The sequence below is a fragment of the Rhinichthys klamathensis genome, unplaced genomic scaffold, assembly GCF_029890125.1.
Source record: "Rhinichthys klamathensis goyatoka isolate OS25496 unplaced genomic scaffold, OSU_Roscu_1.1 h1tg000269l_1, whole genome shotgun sequence".
Lineage (NCBI taxonomy): Eukaryota > Metazoa > Chordata > Actinopteri > Cypriniformes > Leuciscidae > Rhinichthys > Rhinichthys klamathensis.
In genome coordinates, this window is record NW_026606789.1 from 1,654,797 (window position 1) to 1,672,950 (window position 18,154).

Sequence of the window (18,154 nt, forward strand, 5' to 3'; positions counted from 1 at the left end):
GATATAGCACATGTGGTCTGTGCTGTGTAGATAAACATGTCATCATACATTAGCTAACAATACATGGGCTCTATATCATTTTGCAACAGACCAGAATATTCTGTTTTAGAATATTTAACTGTGACTTCTAATTCATTGGAATATGGAACATGATGCAACGACTACAAAAGAATATGTATTTTTGAAAAATATTTATGAAACATGAAAGACTTAAAAAAGATTCAAGGATGACCGTCTCTATTTATGTCCATGTATGGTAAACATCTTGGTACATCATTTTGGGATTTGAGGTCATCCGAAAATACATAAATGAAATCTTCATTTTGCATACTGTAAAACAGCAGGTGACACTAATCCCAGATAAGCTGTTATGTATTTTCAAAAACAATGATAGTGGGCTTAGTCTGACCTCTTACCCTTTCTTTTCAGTTCGTAAACCTGCTCTTCACAAAAAAAAAAAAAAAAAAAAAAAAAAAAAAAAAAAAAATCTATGAAACTATATAAGAAAAGATAACTTCCCAATTTCACAATAATAAAAATAAAGAGTGCACATTACACGTAACACCAACTGGACGAGTTTCTGTTTTAGCTCTTGTAGTGTTTGATTCTCTTGTGATGGAGGGTCTGGTCTATTATTCGAACAGGTCTGTACAGATGCAGGTTTTGCACCCAGACACAAACATCTCCGGGTCACTTCTAAGCTTCACTGAGCTCCCAGCAGCTATCCTCACGCACAACACACACACAGCCACAACAAACCACAAACCATCCTGCAAAGTGCGCGCGCACACACCTGCACAAACAGTGGCACAGAAAGAAATGCGTAACGCAATCGCATGTGAATTCGTCCGTGAAAATGCCATCGACCAGATACAAAATGATAACAGCAACTAATGCCTCATGTTCCTACCTCACCATTCTGTTCGGAGCCTGTCAGAGCCCCTGCTTTGCTTCAGAGTTGGTAATCCACGCTTGGTACAGTTACACAAGGAGGAAGAGAGGGGGCAGGGACTTGTAGGAGTGCTGCTGGTTGGAAAGAGAGGTGGGGGTGTTTAATCTGGGATTTGGATGCGTGTGAGCTGCCCTGATAGGAAAGCCAGCCAGCACAATCAGCTTTTGAGCAACTGTCCATCCCTCCTTCCTCTCTCTCTGAACGTGACGCAGCGTTGCCATGCTGCCCGGAACACACTTACACCCCTTATCTTTATCTTTGCTACCATTAGGTTTAAATGGAGTGTGGCAGCTTTTGGGGAGAAAAACAACAGCACTGCACACACAAAGAAAACAAATTGAAATTGGTACAGTACAAGATCATATTCAGAGCAGCTTAGTGCATACTGGGAAACCATGCACATGTGAAAATGTTTTATGGCATCAAATAATCATATTTGCATTGCAGGTAATCAGTATTGTCCAGTAAAAAATATCTGAACATGCTTAAAAATACAGTTAACTTTTTTTTAAATACACCAACGTTAAAAAGTTTGGGGTCAATAAAATTAAAAACTAAAATAAAAAGATTGTTACGCTCACCAAAACTGCATTTATTTGATCATAAATAGACCAATAGTATTACAATTTATAATGACCCATTATTATAATAATAATGTCATTTTTCACCATATAATGTGTCCTTTCTGAATAAAAGTATCAGTAGTGTACAAACATGAAATTAAGTTCTATAACTAATTGTCAAAAGTTTTTCTTCTTGTTTTAATCATAAATCCTACAAAATTTAATGAGAAAACATTTAGCAATTGGCTAAGAAAAATACATTAAATTCAAGATACGTACTCTGGAAACGTCTTAATATCTTACACAATTTTGATTCTCAAATAAACTTATGTTTATAAATGATATATCAAAAAATGTATATATCAAATCATTTTTATTATGAGATAAAGCTACAGCAACGGACTATATGCACATGTGGAAGTTTCGAAGATTTGTTCCTTTGCTCAAGCACTTTAAGTGTGTACGTGCCAGCTTATGCACTCTGCTCTGCTACTTTAAGTTGCATAAGTGAAAAATGCTTGCCAAATAATGAAGTAATTCTGTATCTAAATCTCTGATTTATTTGAAAAGAGACAGAGTAAACATCACGTGTATAAAATGTCCAGCTCGGGCTTGCGAAGCTTTTTTCTAATTACAGAGGAACTTTGGCATGAGTCACTAAGGGACAGAGAGAATTAGGACAGACCTGAGCGCCAGGAAAACACCCGGATTCCCCCAGAATGGAGCTGAACACAATATCCAAAATATTAAGAGTTTTAGCTTTAGGTAAAGCTGAAGTGTGTCATTTGTGCCACCAAACAGAATTGCAAAAAATAATAATGACATGTTTCCCAAAAATCTGCCATGGTTGGACAAACAGACAGTCCCGCCTAAAATACACACCACTGGTTGAGCCAATGTTGCTATGCAGGATGCTCAAACACACAGCAGTGTTTTCTGCCAAAGACTGTTTTCTGCCGTGTTTACACTTTCGAGGAATTAATCAAATGGCTCATTTCTGGTCGTCTCTGCATCTCAAACTGGGACCACAAATGCCCGGTTTTACAGACTCAAATTGAGCTGTTTTAACTGAAAGCAACTTGCACTGACATATCTTAAAAATTGTCAGTGCCATTGTCTCAAGATGTAATGTAAAGTAATGTTTTTTTTAAAGCTACTTAAATGTCCTAATTTAACTAAGGCCTAGTCCAGGCTTAATCCAAGCCCTGTCTGTGAAACCAGGGGAAAGTTTTATAATGTTGAAAAATGTTGAACTTCAGCTGTAAGTCTTATCAATTCTCTTTAATGCTTTAAAGCCCCCCCCCCCCTTAAATGGAAGTAATATTGCCCTGTAACTTCCCTTTAAACCTTATAAAATCTCATAAGGACACAATACAATCTGAGGCCATTAGTGTTATAATAGTCTGATTAATGAATGCAAAGGAAGAGTGCTTCTGTTCCTTTAGCTTCCCCTTCCATAAAATAAATGCACGACTTGCTCCCCTGGTTTAATAATTAACAGCCATTGTCCAGCATGCAGCCTGATAAAAATAGCAATGAACTATGGCAAAAAAAAAAAAAAAATCTGACAAGATGAATGAACACCACAGACATTGAATGCTGTTAAATAATATAGTTGTTATAACTATTTTAATCATAATAAAACCAACAAGCAAATCAAATTAAAAGTGCCAAAGTATATCTAAAATGGGAATGGCAACATAATCCTCTTTTGTCACATCTATATTGGCACATACTGTTGAGTGACACCAGAGACTCTCTTGCTTATGATAACTCGGGGGCACAAACGGGTTGCACAGTGTGGGCCAGAGAGAGAGAGAGAGCGAGTGAGCGATATCAGGCGGAAAGTGCTGCAGCAGTGTTCTGACAGGGGAAACACACAGGCCCACGTGCACACAGAGAGCTGCCTCTTCCCTCTTACATAATGTCTCAAGTTCAACACAGTCGGCTATTTAAAGAGACAGGCTCGGTGACAGAAAGCGATATACATAGTACCCCCAACTCAGCTTCAAAGACCCTCTCTCATCTATATTGGGGGCAGACGGGTGTCTGTGGCTGGATTTTGGTACAGTTACTGATATTTTTAGAAAAGCTGATTATGGTACCACATGTCAGTCTAGTGGTGACATGGTAGGTCAGTTCAAACACAGTCCTGTAATTAGTGAATGTATATGTATATATACACACACACACACACACATATATATATATAGCCTATATGAACTGATTAAGTACAGTAAAAACAGTAACTTGTAATTATGTCAATTATTGCTGTGTTGGAATAAGCTGAATTTTCAGCATCCTTACTCCGGTCTTCCAGTCTTCAGTGTCACATGATCCTTCAAAAATCATTCTAATATATGCTGCTGAAACATTTCTTATTATTATCCATATTGAATCAGTATTGATGAATGGAACATTCAAAAGGATGCCTTTTTTCAATGTTTTTCCTCAAACTTTTGAACGGTATCATGGTTTGCGATTATGTGACACTGAAGACTGGAATAATGTCTAAAAATTCGGCTTTACCACATGAATAAATTACATTTTAAAATATATTAAAAAGAAAAAAGAAAAGAGTTATTTTTTGTTAAAATTGTAATAATATTTACAACTATAATAATGCAGTTTTGGTGAGCATAAGAGACTTCTTTCAAAAACGTATGGGCATATTAGTATGGAAGTAGGGCTGGGCAATAAACGGTCTTCATGACAAAGCGTCAAAATAAAGATTCTGTTTAACTTCAAGAAATTATGACAGAAATATATCACTAGTGTATCCTAAAATGTTCTTCTCAATGTTGTAATAATAACACAAGGAATATCATACAACCAAGATATTTTTTCATCCATGTTTCTAATTTATACAGTTTGTTTATGCAGCATTTTGTTGAATTTGATTACATTTTAAAAGCTTGATTAAATTGTTAAAGTTTATATAAATTTGTATTAAATCATAAAACACGAATACCCAAAGAATTTTATGGAAAACACAGAATTTATGGTAAAATAAAATGGATTTATTAAAAGGTAGCTACTCTGTGGAGTTTAACTGTGAACAGTTTAAATGTTTACGTTCATTCTCAAGGTCTAACAAATATGTGGAAAGCATTTCCTCCCCCATGGTAAATGAATATCGTGATAAATATCAATATCCTATGATATGCGGGAAAAAAATTTGTGATAATATTTTTGGTCATATCGACCAGCCCTATATGGAAGTACATAAAGAGTATATACACTCACCGGCCACTTTATTAGGTACCCCATGCTAGTAACGGGTTGGACCCCCTTTTGCCTTCAGAACTGCCTCAATTCTTCGTGGCATAGATTCAACAAGGTGCTGGAAGCATTCCTCAGGGAGTTTGGTCCATATTGACATGATGGCATCACACAGTTGCCGCAGATTTGTCGGCTGCACATCCATGATGCGAATCTCCCGTTCCACCACATCCCAAAGATGCTCTATTGGGTTGAGATCTGGTGACTGTGGAGGCCATTTTAGTACAGTGAACTCATTGTCATGTTCAAGAAACCAATTTGAAATGATTAGAGCTTTGTGACATGGTGGAAGTAGCCATCAGAGGATGGGTACATGGTGGCCATAAAGGGATGGACATGGTCAGAAACAATGCTCAGGTAGGCCGTGGCATTTAAACGATGCCCAATTGGCACTAAGGGGCCTAAAGTGTGCCAGGAAAACATCCCCCACACCATTACACCACCACCACCAGCCTGCACAGTGGTAACAAGGCATGATGGTTCCATGTTCTCATTCTGTTTACGCCAAATTCTGACTCTAACATCTGAATGTCTCAACAGAAATCGAGACTCATCAGACCAGGCAACATTTTTCCAGTCTTCAACTGTTCAATTTTGGTGAGCTCTTGCAAATTGTAGCCTCTTTTTCCTATTTGTAGTGGAGATGAGTGGTACCCGGTGGAGTCTTCTGCTGTTGTAGCCCATCCGCCTCAAGGTTGTGCGTGTTGTGGCTTCACAAATGCTTTGCTGCATACCTCGGTTGTAACGAGTGGTTATTTCAGTCACTGTTGCCCTTCTATCAGCTCGAACCAGTCTGGCCATTCTCCTCTGACCTCTAGCATCAACAAGGCATTTCCGCCCACAGAACTGCCGCTCACTGGATGTTTTTTCTTTTTCGGACCATTCTCTGTAAACCCTAGAGATGGTTGTGCGTGAAAATCCCAGTAGATTAGCAGTTTCTGAAATACTCAGACCAGCCCTTCTGGCACCAACAATCATGCCACGTTCAAAGTCACTCAAATCAACTTTCTTCCCCATACTGATGCTCGGTTTGAACTGCAGGAGATTGTCTTGACCATGTCTACATGCACTGAGTTGCCGCCATGTGATTGGCTGCTTAGAAATTAAGTGTTAACGAGCAGTTGGACAGGTGTACCTAATAAAGTGGCCGGTGAGTGTATATATATATATATATATATATGGGACATTATGGCAGTGAATCTGAAAGTGTGAGATGATTGATTTTAGCCTCCATTACAAAAGACCCCAAGCACATAAATGTAAGGTTAAATCAATTCACACACACATAGCGCTTGACGTGGAGCCAGCCTCTCTCTGCCCTGACTGAGGGAGAAATATGTTGCCATTTTTGAACTTGCCCCGGGTCAGACAGCCCAAGGACACGTGAAACAAAATCTTATGTCGACGATCATATTCAAATTCTCGACAGCTTATAACAACCCTTCCAATAGAAATAGCCTCCTGGAATGGGATCATGTCCTGGCTTTGCATCCTAAAAGGGGAGACTAGGAGAATAATAAAAAAAATATCAATGCTGATGTGGACAATGAAATGAAAGACATCCTTATAATTTACTACATTGTCTCCACAATCGATATTATTCTTCATTTGATCTGCAGTGAAATCATTACTTGAATAAAAAATACTGTGGGTTTAGGGTCATTCTGAGTATCAGTGAGTCTGCTGGACTGATTTTAAGGGTCCATTTATGAAACAATAATCATCAATCCATGATGTGAAATATCCACAAATCATAACATATGACTACTATGGTAATAGACTGCAGTTTGACACTTTTCATTTTAATTCTAAATGTCAATAGCACAAAGGAAATGATCCTGGTGCTTTGAGGGCAATAAGATAAATGGATAAAATCTGTGTTCTCAGCAAACCTTTAGCCATGACTAGCAGAATTCCTGGAAATTTTGGACAGGCTATCTCATTTCACCACATTGGAGGCAGTTTTCCTGTCTGTGAATTTTTAGTTCTGTGCTATCGGTCCTGTCCCTTCTGCTTTCAGATACACAAGTCAAACTGCTAGTTTCTTTTTTCAGCAAGGATGCATTAAAGTGACAGTAAATGCATTCATAATGTTACCATTTCTATTTCATATAAACACTGTTCTTTTGAGCTTTCTATTCATCAATGAATCTGGGAAATGATGAATCATGTTTCCCACAAAAATATTAAGCAGCACAACTCTTTCAACATTGATAATAATAAGAAATGTTTCTTGAGCAGCAAATCAGCATTTGAATGATTTCTGAAGGATCATGTCACACTGAAGACTGGAGTAATGATGCTAAAAATTCAACTTTAACATCACAGGAATAAATTACATATTAAAATATATTAAAACAGAAAAAAAATATTTTAAATTATAATAATATATAAAAAAAAATTACTGTATGTTTGATCAAATAAAAACAGCCTTAGTGAGTATATGAGTCTTCTTTAAAAACAATTATAAACATCTTCCGACCACAAACTTTTGAACAGTAGCATGCATGGATGTAAATGAAGGGAAATTGTATAAGTGATTATTAAACTTAGTGTGGAAACTTTGACAGCAGACAACTATTTACGAGCAACCAAAATGTTCATGACCACATATTTTCATGACCCCACAAAAATAACCGCGCAATGAGCCATCTCTTCCTTTTTCCTCTTTCCTGTACGTACGCTTACTCACATGCTTACACAAACACACACATACACAAAAGGTGCTTCATGAACTAGAGATAAAGAAATACAAATAAATAATGCCAAATAAAGAATGCAGCAGCAGTGGGCTAAGTGACCAAGAAAAAGTCCCCCACATTACATAAAGATAATAAAATTCTCTTTTGGCCCAGCCAGAAATAGGAGCAGTTTAAATGTTGTTTATGACAATGAGTTAAATATGCATTCGACATCAGGGCTAAGTAATTGTGTTAGCCTCCACTATGCAAAACCTCTTGTGAACAATAAAACAAAAAACAATGAAACATTTGAAGTGTAATATATTTAAATCCTAGATTTATATCATTTTTCAGGTTCCTGTTTGTGAAACATAGATATCGGCAAATCTGCAAAACATACAGGACCCTGTAAATTTTGCACATTAGACAGATTCATCTTCTGTTATGTATTGTTAAGTGGGATCAGTTTGCATTCCATTTAAAGAGATATGCAATCATTTACTCGCCCTTATGTGTACAACGTTTTTTTCTTCATTGGAACACAAAAGGAGATGATGGTCTCAGTCAACATTCACTTTTATTGTATGTAAAAAATATGCAATAGAAGGTTTCAAAGGCAGCCATTCTAACATTCTGCCTAACATCTCTTTTTGAGCTTCGATGAAGAAATAAAAGTCATGTAGGTTTGGAAGAATAGCCTAAATGATGACAGAGTTTACATGTTTGGGTGAACTATTCCTTTAATGTGATGTGAACGACACCAGTAATGATAATCTAATGATACTAATAATAGTCAATGGTAATTGTTGGCATCAGAACTATTTATATAACAGATGGTGTAAAGGCAGAGTAAAGGCCAAAGGCTCACAGACTACTCTGACAAATGAAAGCTGCTGGAGAAGCCATAACCAGCTCAATTCTGAAATATGTTGAGTTAACGGTAGTGAGTGGTAGAGCAAGCATAGCCTATAGCCACACAAAGTGTTCTTCCCATACACATTGTTTACCACCTGTGCAAACTCTCACAATAACTGTCGAGTGCTTCACCTCTTTGTGTAGGTGCATTACACAACGAATCTCAAATGCAAATTTGACACTCACAATCATAGGCCTAGCTATGTCCAACTTTTGGAAACGAACCAGTGTCAAACAAGATAACAATGGGTTAACCTACTTTTCAGATGCGTTTTAATCCTGGCTAAATAGAAACCCCAGCTCCAGAGGTGTTTAGCAACATAACGTTACAACTATTTGTAAAATGCCTCGGGGCTTACCTTATTAAATATTTGTAGGCTATATTCGGTATATCTTTGTACATTCATCGACATTTCACTCGTTGTGTTTACTCTCCATGTAGATACAATGTCGATTAACGACGACAACAAAATGTTTTGTTGTGTTTCAGAAGTTAAGACAGCCAGAGCTGATCTACAGTAGCCTACAGATGGACAGTTATTAAAACAGGTCGCGTGGTGTAGTTGTCCAATCAATTTTACTGACCTCATTAATATGCAAATAAGGACGTTAATTGGATACGCTAAGGCTACAACGGGGTTCCAAAAAGTGTGAAAATCTACCCCTTGATTAGCTAATACCTAACCCGGGATAAAGTATGACAAGATAACACAGGATAACAATTTAAATATTATAATATTTATATTATAATATATTATGTAATATTTAAATTAATAAAGTCTCAGTATTTAAAGCCTATTACTTATTTGCAGCTTTATTTAAAGATATTTTCAGCGCGATCTGTTCATATAATTTCTCTTTTTTTATCTAACGGTTATCTCAAATCTCTGTCATCCGGCTAATGCTTTTTTAAACTACTGTTATTTTAGCATACGATATACAGTAAATACAGTAGGATGTCATTACCACAAGTCTCCAAAAAAATCGTCACAATAAACTAATAAAGCACAGTTTTAAACTACATTGAGAGAAACTGTCACAGCTGACTTTGCGCTACTGATTATTCATATTCGATAACCGGTACTACCGAGAGCGATTCAAACTACATACTACTGAAATAAACGAAAAGAAAAAAAGACTAAAACTACTCCTAAATACTAAAACCGTTGAGCAAAGCGAACACGTATGGGCCAGAGAGGATCAGGAGCCTGGAGTAAAGACCGAGTCCGACTCATTGAGCTGTGTGCCGTGCTCGATTCATTCATACAGTAACAGTAACCATCAGTCCCCGCTCTTGCAGTTTTAATGTCGCCTTCAGCTTACCTTCGAGACGTCATGGCCGTCCTGGGAGCTGTCAGATGGAAATGTGTATGAGCGGACTGAAGGGGAAAGTGTAATAAAATGTTCCTGCCTTCGCCGAGTCACTGCAGCGGAGCTGAGCGCGAGCGAGGGGCGTCACAAACACACACACACACACACACAGCGCCCGACTCTCTCCCTCCCTCCGCCTCTCACTGACAGAGGGGACACACCACCGATAATAGACGGGGAAACTTTAGCAAACAACCGTTTCAAAAAAGTCGGCAGCCTATGTGTGTGTGTGTGTGTGTGTCTGCAGGTTTCCTATATTTATATATATTTGCCTTTTTTAATTAAAATGTTTCGGCCTGTGGACTCCATGAAACCAAGACTGGAGCTTTTGTTGCAAAATATAAAACATTGACAAATGGCACTCTTAGGCTAAACATTGGATAAATTGAAAGATTTACTTTAAATTCATTTAAATGTAGGCCTACATTTAAAGGGGTCATATAATGCCATTTTTGTACAAGCTAATATGATTCTTTAGGGTCTAAATTAAAAGTTTGTAATATACTTTAATTAAAAATTCTCATTAGTATTGTAAGAAAACACTTATTTTACCTGGTCAAAAACAGCTCTGTTTTCAGCACGCCATTTCAGTGCATATGACTTTAAATGATAATGAGCTTCGCTCACCCCGCCCCTCTGTTCTGTGCATTCACCGTTTGTAACACAATAATACAATAACCATAATGCGTTGTTCATTATAAACGTGGGATTATGAATTATATTGAGAACGTTGTACATAGAAAACATGCTGTAATGTACCCTGAGTGTAAACCGACGCATTCATTGTGAAGCGTGCAGCTAGCGATTTGCAAAGATTAATATAAATATTAATATAAAGATTAATAAAACGTTACACTCACTTTAGTTCTTCTGAAGGTTCAGCAGGAACACGAATAGGTTCCGATCCTTTATTCAGGTGCAGCTTCTTAGCAAAACCAGCTTTATACTGACCCTCCTTTATAAAGCAGTCCACTGAGAAATGATTCGCGCAAACACGAAAGCATTGACGTTGCTCGTGGGGAATATTCCCTTCGAAAACAAACTCAGCCACTGTGTCTTCAGCGGTTCGGATTTAGGAACATTAAAATGACTGCTGTGTTCGTTATTGCACCCAAGAACAGAACACCACAAGCGCTTAGACCCCATTCTGCTCATAGACAGTGCTCCAGCATATCAACAATGACCGCGCCGATCCGCGCAGACTATGATTGACAGGACGAGCGAGGGCGGGTCTGTGTTGAATCGCTGCTGTCAATCAACAATCGCGGGAGGGGCGTCCGACCGTGTGACGTCACACGGTCGAACGGCTTGATTTGAGGCAGGGGAAAACATATAAGGAGATTAAAACAAAACCACTGGATGGATTTTTATCATTTTATGATGGTTGTGTACAGACACTGCCAACACACATTTCAGTACAATCAACTTGTAAAAGTGCATGTACCATTATATGACCCCTTTAACAGATAGGCCGCTTAGTACAGCCCAGGAAAAAAAATGATTAAATATTTATGACTTATCTTGCAAAACTGTGTAGCCTAGCCTACTGTTTAATGTGTTGAGAAATATAGCAATCATTTAGTAGGCCCGTGGAATTAATATTATTTGATCTCATCACTCATCCCAATATTTCGTTTTATTTTAGATGTGTGTCCTTGAAATGAATCACAAAACTCTAAGAACAATAACCACATTACCAACAATAATAGTAAAGAAAATCTGGAAGAGTAACGGATTTTTTTTATGTGATTATGAACTGTTTTAATGTAATCTTGTGTAAGGGGTTTTTAGTGCCTGACACTTGCTGAACATGACCGACATTTAGAGGTCCAGAAACACACCTCTGAGAGGGCCATAATGAAGTTTACTTTATGTTCTTCTCTCCCCCTCCAGTCATGACAGTCTTATTTTAGCAGTTCCTTCCATGCCATTATCACCTTTATTTCATATCCAAGCATGTTTATTAATCTCTTAGCTGTTAGCTGTAATGCACCTATTTTTGTTAGGGATAGAAGCACAACAGGAATGTTGACTCTGTTTTTGTTTCAGCAGTTTCCATTTGGGCCTGACCCCATTTGCATTGGGGTGATTTGAAGGTGGCAGCTATAAGCACTGCAGCAGTGCATGGCTGCTATGACATCACTGGCCCTAAGGGACAATAATCTGTTGGGGATGCGATTATGCAATTTTCTGAAATGCAGGACTTTATCTATGGATTCCTCTCTCTACACAGAGAGTCTGACCAGGTGTTTTCTGTGTAAGAGCCAATGCAAACAATATGTCTGTAACTTTATACTTGAGGACAGTGTGTAACTGTTTTTCAACATTTCACCCATATGAAGGCCCACTGAGAAACATCAATAACACTTAAAAATTCACAATGTATTATATAGAAGCCCATTTCTGCCACATAAAAATCATGCTTGGTAAATCATAATAGTGGTAAATCATAAAAATGACATAAAAAGTCAAGATTTTCACATAAAAAACTGACTTTTTAAGTCATAATTTCACATTTTTAAATCATATGACTTTGAATATGAAATTGGCTTCCATAGTGTCATTGTATCATTCAGTCAACTAGTTTGTAAACACTGCTTCAATCAGCTATGAAACAATTGACCCTTCGGTAAGCCCCGCCCTCCTTAGTTACTGTTGCTACGCCTGTCAAGCTTTCGCGGCTGCATATCCACGACATAATATGCAACCGATTAGATTATAATTTCATCAAAACTGAAGCTAAAGTCTATAACGTTAGGTCCCAGCGCAAGCAGCAGCCGCCTCCTTAGCAGACGATTTAAATGGGAAACACACAAATTGAGGAACAGCTATGTTCAAGCACAGCAGAGTAAGTGAAATGTGAAAATAACCTAATAATTACAAATCAAACAGCTTATCCATCAATCTAACACCGGGAGAGCCGCGATCGGATTGGGGTAAAGTTACTCAGGGGTAACGTTAGGCCGTCGATTAACAAAATGCTGAAATACTGTATATTTTAAAGTATGTCAGTGAGCCTCCGTCTTGCCTTTAATTGTCTTATTTTACGTTCAAATATATGCATTATGAACAAAGAACCGCCATTATTTCCAAGCAATAGGTGTTTGTTTTTTTAAATCCTGTCGACATTTAGTTGTGAGTGGGTCTCCCACACTGCTTAATCTACGCCTGGCATTTCTCCCCTTGGATTTTAGGTTTCGGAAAGGGAAGAAAATGCCACCCCACCGTCCAAACTTTTAGGATACCGGGTATTAGATACGCACACAATGCGTCGGCATGTTTCCCTCGCTCGAAAGCTTGACAGACCTCCCGCGCCTAGTTACGGTTGCTAAGCCACGATTGGCCAGTGGCGGTTTTTGGGCGTGGCTTAGCGAAGGGTCAATTGATTGTTCAAAATTGCAGGTACAAGTACTTACTTTGAACACACACACAAACGCACGCACACACACACACACACACACGCACACACACACACACACACACACACACAGACACACACTTCTTTCTGCAGGTTATATGACTTCAGTAGTTGGCAACAAGTGACTGTCTTTTTGAGTGAGTCATTGAATCATTCAGTTAACTGGTTTGTTCAAAACACTGCTTCAATCAGCAATGAAACAATTGATTGTCCGAATCACAGGTACAAGTATAAGTATTTACTTTGAATAAGTAATTACTTTGCAACTGCTAAAAAAGTATGTTCCTATAGTATGAAAATCTGTAGTATGAATGTAATATGGACGTACTACATTCGCCATGTTGTCATTATCACCTGTGACCTACCAGCGTCAGTTGCGTCGCTTCACTTCCATGATTCATGATTCCCGTGGCATTCAGTAACTAAACGAGACTCAGTTGGTTATGCTTTGAATTTGTTTGGAACTATTTTAATTTTTGTGTGAATTATTCCTTTATGGAAATCATTCACTAAAGGAAGAGCCATTGCTGCTGACAAGCTCCATTCCAAGATGCCCTTTGACCTTACAGCCCGAGGACCCTGTAGTCCAAACTAAAGCCTCATGAGGAGGAACAATGGGAGCCACAGATCCCCTGATGGAGCCAGACAGCTGAAGCCTTGTTACATGCAGTAAAAGACCCTTTATTGCACTGGTGTGAGCATGTGTACTGAAGGAGCCTTCTGCTCATTTAGTGTGGATCACTTCATGCTCACTGCCATGCAAAGAAATACAATGGATTTTTTCCATTAACCATTTTACCCCTAGCGAGAGTTCTTTGACAAGATCTGTTTATCTAACATCTCCAGGCAACCCTGGGCCTGTCATGTCTGATGACATTTTATATGCCCTTAAGAGAATAACTGTTGCACAGATGATTAATAATACACTTCAATAGTTCTTAGTATGAAGAAAGACATTACTGTATTTCTGCTGGTTTAAAAAAAGCACATTTTAAAATGTGATCATTCGGTGTTATTGCATGACTGTGTCTTTCAGTATTTGAACAATGTATAGTTAGGGTAGAAAAATACATAATTTTAAAAGTCTTATAACATTTTTAAATGAAAAACATTTCTCATATGATATCCATTATGTTCTTAACATCTAAGGCTGTGCATTCAATCAAACTATGCTGCCTTATGGCTCAAATTCATTTGTCCCTTGGTAATATGGCTGACACAATATTTGGCCTAATGTTTGTTCCAAGTTATTTATGAATATTTAAATTGGTAATGATTTTGCATTGTTTGGTCTTTGAAGTAATACACGTCAATGTTTGATTTAAAGCACATTTTTGGTGACTTTAACAAATGCAATTAAATAATATAATATAAACTATTCAAAAATTGGGGGGTTCTATTATTTGAAAAGAATTAAATACTTTTATCAAGCAAGGATGCATTAAATGGATAAAAAGTGACAAAGACTACATTGTTAAAAATATTTCTATTTCAAATAAATGCTGTTCTTGAACTTTCTATTCATCGAATAATCCAGAAGATATGCATCTCATTTTCCACAAAAAATATTAAGCAGGACAAATGCCTAGTTCTGTCATGAAGCTTTAGATCAGTGGTTCTCAACTCCAGTCCTCGGGACCGGCTGCTCTGCACATTTTGTATGTCTCTCTTATCTGACACACTCAGTTCAGTTCATAAAGTCTATCCTAACGAGCTGAGGATCTGAATCAGGTGTGTTAATTAAGGGAGACATACACAATATGCAGAGCAGTGTGTCCCGAGGACTGGAGTTGACCCTTACGAAAGGAAAATATATTTATATATTATATATTGGAAATACATGGAATAATATATTAATGATAAATATATTATACAATATATTATATATTCATGTAATATATTGCAAAATATACAAATGATTGCCGCTTTCCATATATTGCAATATATTGAGCATGAATATATAATATATGTGTTTATATATCGTAAAATATATGCAATTTTATATTTATAAATATCCAGATGTATTCCGATTTACATGGCAAAATGTATTGATAATATGTTAAGATATAGTGTGTTTAATATATGGTAGAATATATCTTAAAATTATATGGAAATATATGTGTACATATATGTGAATATCCACATATAATGTATGTACATATATGGAGATATATACATGTAACATCTAAAATATATGAATACTTAATAAATATGCAACCTGCAATATATGTGCAAACCTTTAAAACACTTAAAGGGTTAGTTCACCCAAAAATGAAAATTCTGTCAGTAATTACTCACCCTCATGTTGTTCCAACCCCGTAAGACCTTCGTTCATCTTCGGAACACGAATTAAGATATTTTTGATGAAATCTGAGAGCTGGATCACTCCTCCATACTAGTCCATAGGATTCTTCAGGTAGTGAAACTTGCCGGCCTCGAAAAGTTATTAAAGACATTGTTAAAATAGTCCAAGTGACTACAGTGGCTCAATCTTAAGTTTATCAAGCGACGATAATACTTTTTGTGCGCAAAAAAAACAAAAATAACGACTTTATTTCAACTATTCATTTCCTTCTCTGTGGGCCTCGAGTCAGTTCACTAGTGTAATAGCGTAAGCTTCTGTTGTTGTACGTCACACGCATGACCAGCGTCGGCCAATAGTGAGCCTACGTGTGACGTAGCTCTACGGAATCATGCTACGTTAACTGACTAGAGGCCCAAAGAGAAGGAAATGAATAGTTGAAATAAAGTCGTTATTTTTGTTTGTTTTTGCGCACAAAAAGTATTCTCGCCGCTTGATAAACTTAAGATTGAGCCACTGTAGTCACTTGGACTATTTTAACGATGTCTTTAATAACTTTTCGAGGCCGGCAAGTTTCACTCCCTGAAGAAGCCTATGGACTAGTATGGAGGAGTGATCCAGCTCTCAGATTTCATCAAAAATATCTTAATTCGTGTTCCGAAGATGAACGAAGGTCTTACGGGGTTGGAACAACATGAGGGTGAGTAATTACTGACAGAATTTTCATTTTTGGGTGAACTAAACCTTTAACATCGTGCTCAAAGTAATTATTATTCAAATAAAGTAATTATAGTCTACTCTTAATGGTCTTAAGCCAATCGTCAACATAACCACAGGCTCTACTCTTCAGCACAATGGTGACCCCAAAAACTCAGACATACCAGAAAACATTTTAAATTCCAAAATAATAGAACATGAAACACTAACAGATCCCCCACTATATTAATATTGAGCAAAACACATGAAATAACACTTAATTTTAACATTTGGTCTCCTTTACCAGTCAGAAGCAAAGCATGCTGGAAACTAGAAATATGTTGTAACTCATTTCATGAATGTGAATATACATTAACATGTATATGGGAACATGTATGTGCAATAATGTCCACAATAAAGGATAAAACTGTGAATATTACATGTAATACTATTTTTGTTTTCATTAATAAATATTTTATATGTATTAATACATAGCCATACATGATCAATGCATATATTTCAGTATATTGAAAATATAAGCACTTGTTTCCAATATATGGAAATGTATTATGTTATTATATTTTGCAGTATATTCCCATATATTTTTGTTCCGTAAGGGGAGAACCACTGCTCTAGATGGCACAGGCTGATGGGTCCTTAATGCAACCTGATGATATTCACAGCGTTAACTACTTGGCACAAGTTGATTGGTAGCATCTGCAGCCAATGAGCTTGCTGCTCCCAACATTTAAATGGCTGGTTAGCACACACTGTAGCGCGCTTCAGAGGTCCTCCGAAACTACCCACCTTCTCCAGCTCCACCTGTATAGATCTGCTATGGGTAATTTATATATATGGTATTTGTGCAGCAGCAGTATGTCTTACATACTCACAGCAGCGTATCAGCGTATGTATTGGCAGTAGCAAGTTCCTGTACTTGCTCTGCAGCAGCAGCAGCAGCATAGCAGATCTATTCTCACAAGACCAAATACATTAACATTGTCATTTCCATCACAATTCTAAAAATCTCCCGAGTTGTCATGATAGAACTGTTTTCAACATTGATGAGAATAAGGAATGTTTCTTGAACAGCAAATCAGCATATTAGAATGACTTCTGAAGGATCATGTGACACTGAAGATGCTGAAAATTCAGCTTTGCCATCACAGGAATACATTACACTTTTAAAATATATTAAAATAGAAAACGTGTTATTTATACAGTTATACATTTCATGTAAATTGTAATATGATTTCATAATATTTACTGAATTTCTGATCAAATAAATGAGCAAAAAGTATAATAAAAACCCCAAACTTTCGAACGATGATATAACACTAGAGAGACTCTGGGTTAGACAATTTGGGAACTGGAGGGATTTATTCACAGACGTTATCAGAAGTAAATGTTACAGAAAGTCAGGTCAGTTTGTTTTACATTTTATTTTATGGTGGTTGGAACACAAGACACAAGTAATAAAGTTAGTAATGGTAACGTCATGCCTCATTCTGTGCACTGCCCATCAGGTTTAGTTCAATCAATCGAAACAGTAGTTTACAAATGCCAGACTGAGAATCCTCTTAAGACATAAATAAGATACTGAAAATAGTATTTGTACAGTAAATAGTATTTTTGTAGACTCCAGAACCACTATTATCGAGGCCTTCTGGAAATTCTCATAAGCATTATTAATATAATTATTAACATTTATGAATTAATTTACATGATGGGAATGAGGCTAATATACTGGAAAAGTGAGAGAGCACAGAACAATATGGACATGAACTTTTGTCACCCATGAACGGTGAATGATTTTAAGGCATTTCTCAGTTTCCATTCACACAGCAGATTTCCATGGTGGTTCTCACCATGAGCCTCATCCCTTGAGAGCAAAGCTACTGGAGGATGTCAAAAAAAAAAAATGTAACTCCCATTATTATAAAAGAGATCAAAAAATCGAGTCCGCTGGAAAGG

The 18,154-nt window shown here is 37.1% G+C and overlaps 1 protein-coding gene across 2 annotated transcripts in view; it reads right to left on the minus strand.

Moving 5' to 3' along the window:
- Nucleotides 1-9,871, minus strand: part of ptpn11b (protein tyrosine phosphatase non-receptor type 11b) — a 30,675-nt gene extending 20,804 nt beyond the window's left edge. Inside the window, exon 1 of one of the 2 annotated variants that reach the window (XM_056267999.1) lies at nt 9,717-9,871. In XM_056267999.1, the coding sequence (XP_056123974.1) occupies nt 9,717-9,730 (14 nt within the window). In that variant the 5' untranslated portion in view covers nt 9,731-9,871. Of the gene's footprint in view, nt 1-910; nt 1,066-9,716 lie in introns of those variants that run through there. The other variant, XM_056268000.1, reaches the window with a different exon arrangement.
- Between the last annotated feature and the right edge of the window lie 8,283 nt (nt 9,872-18,154).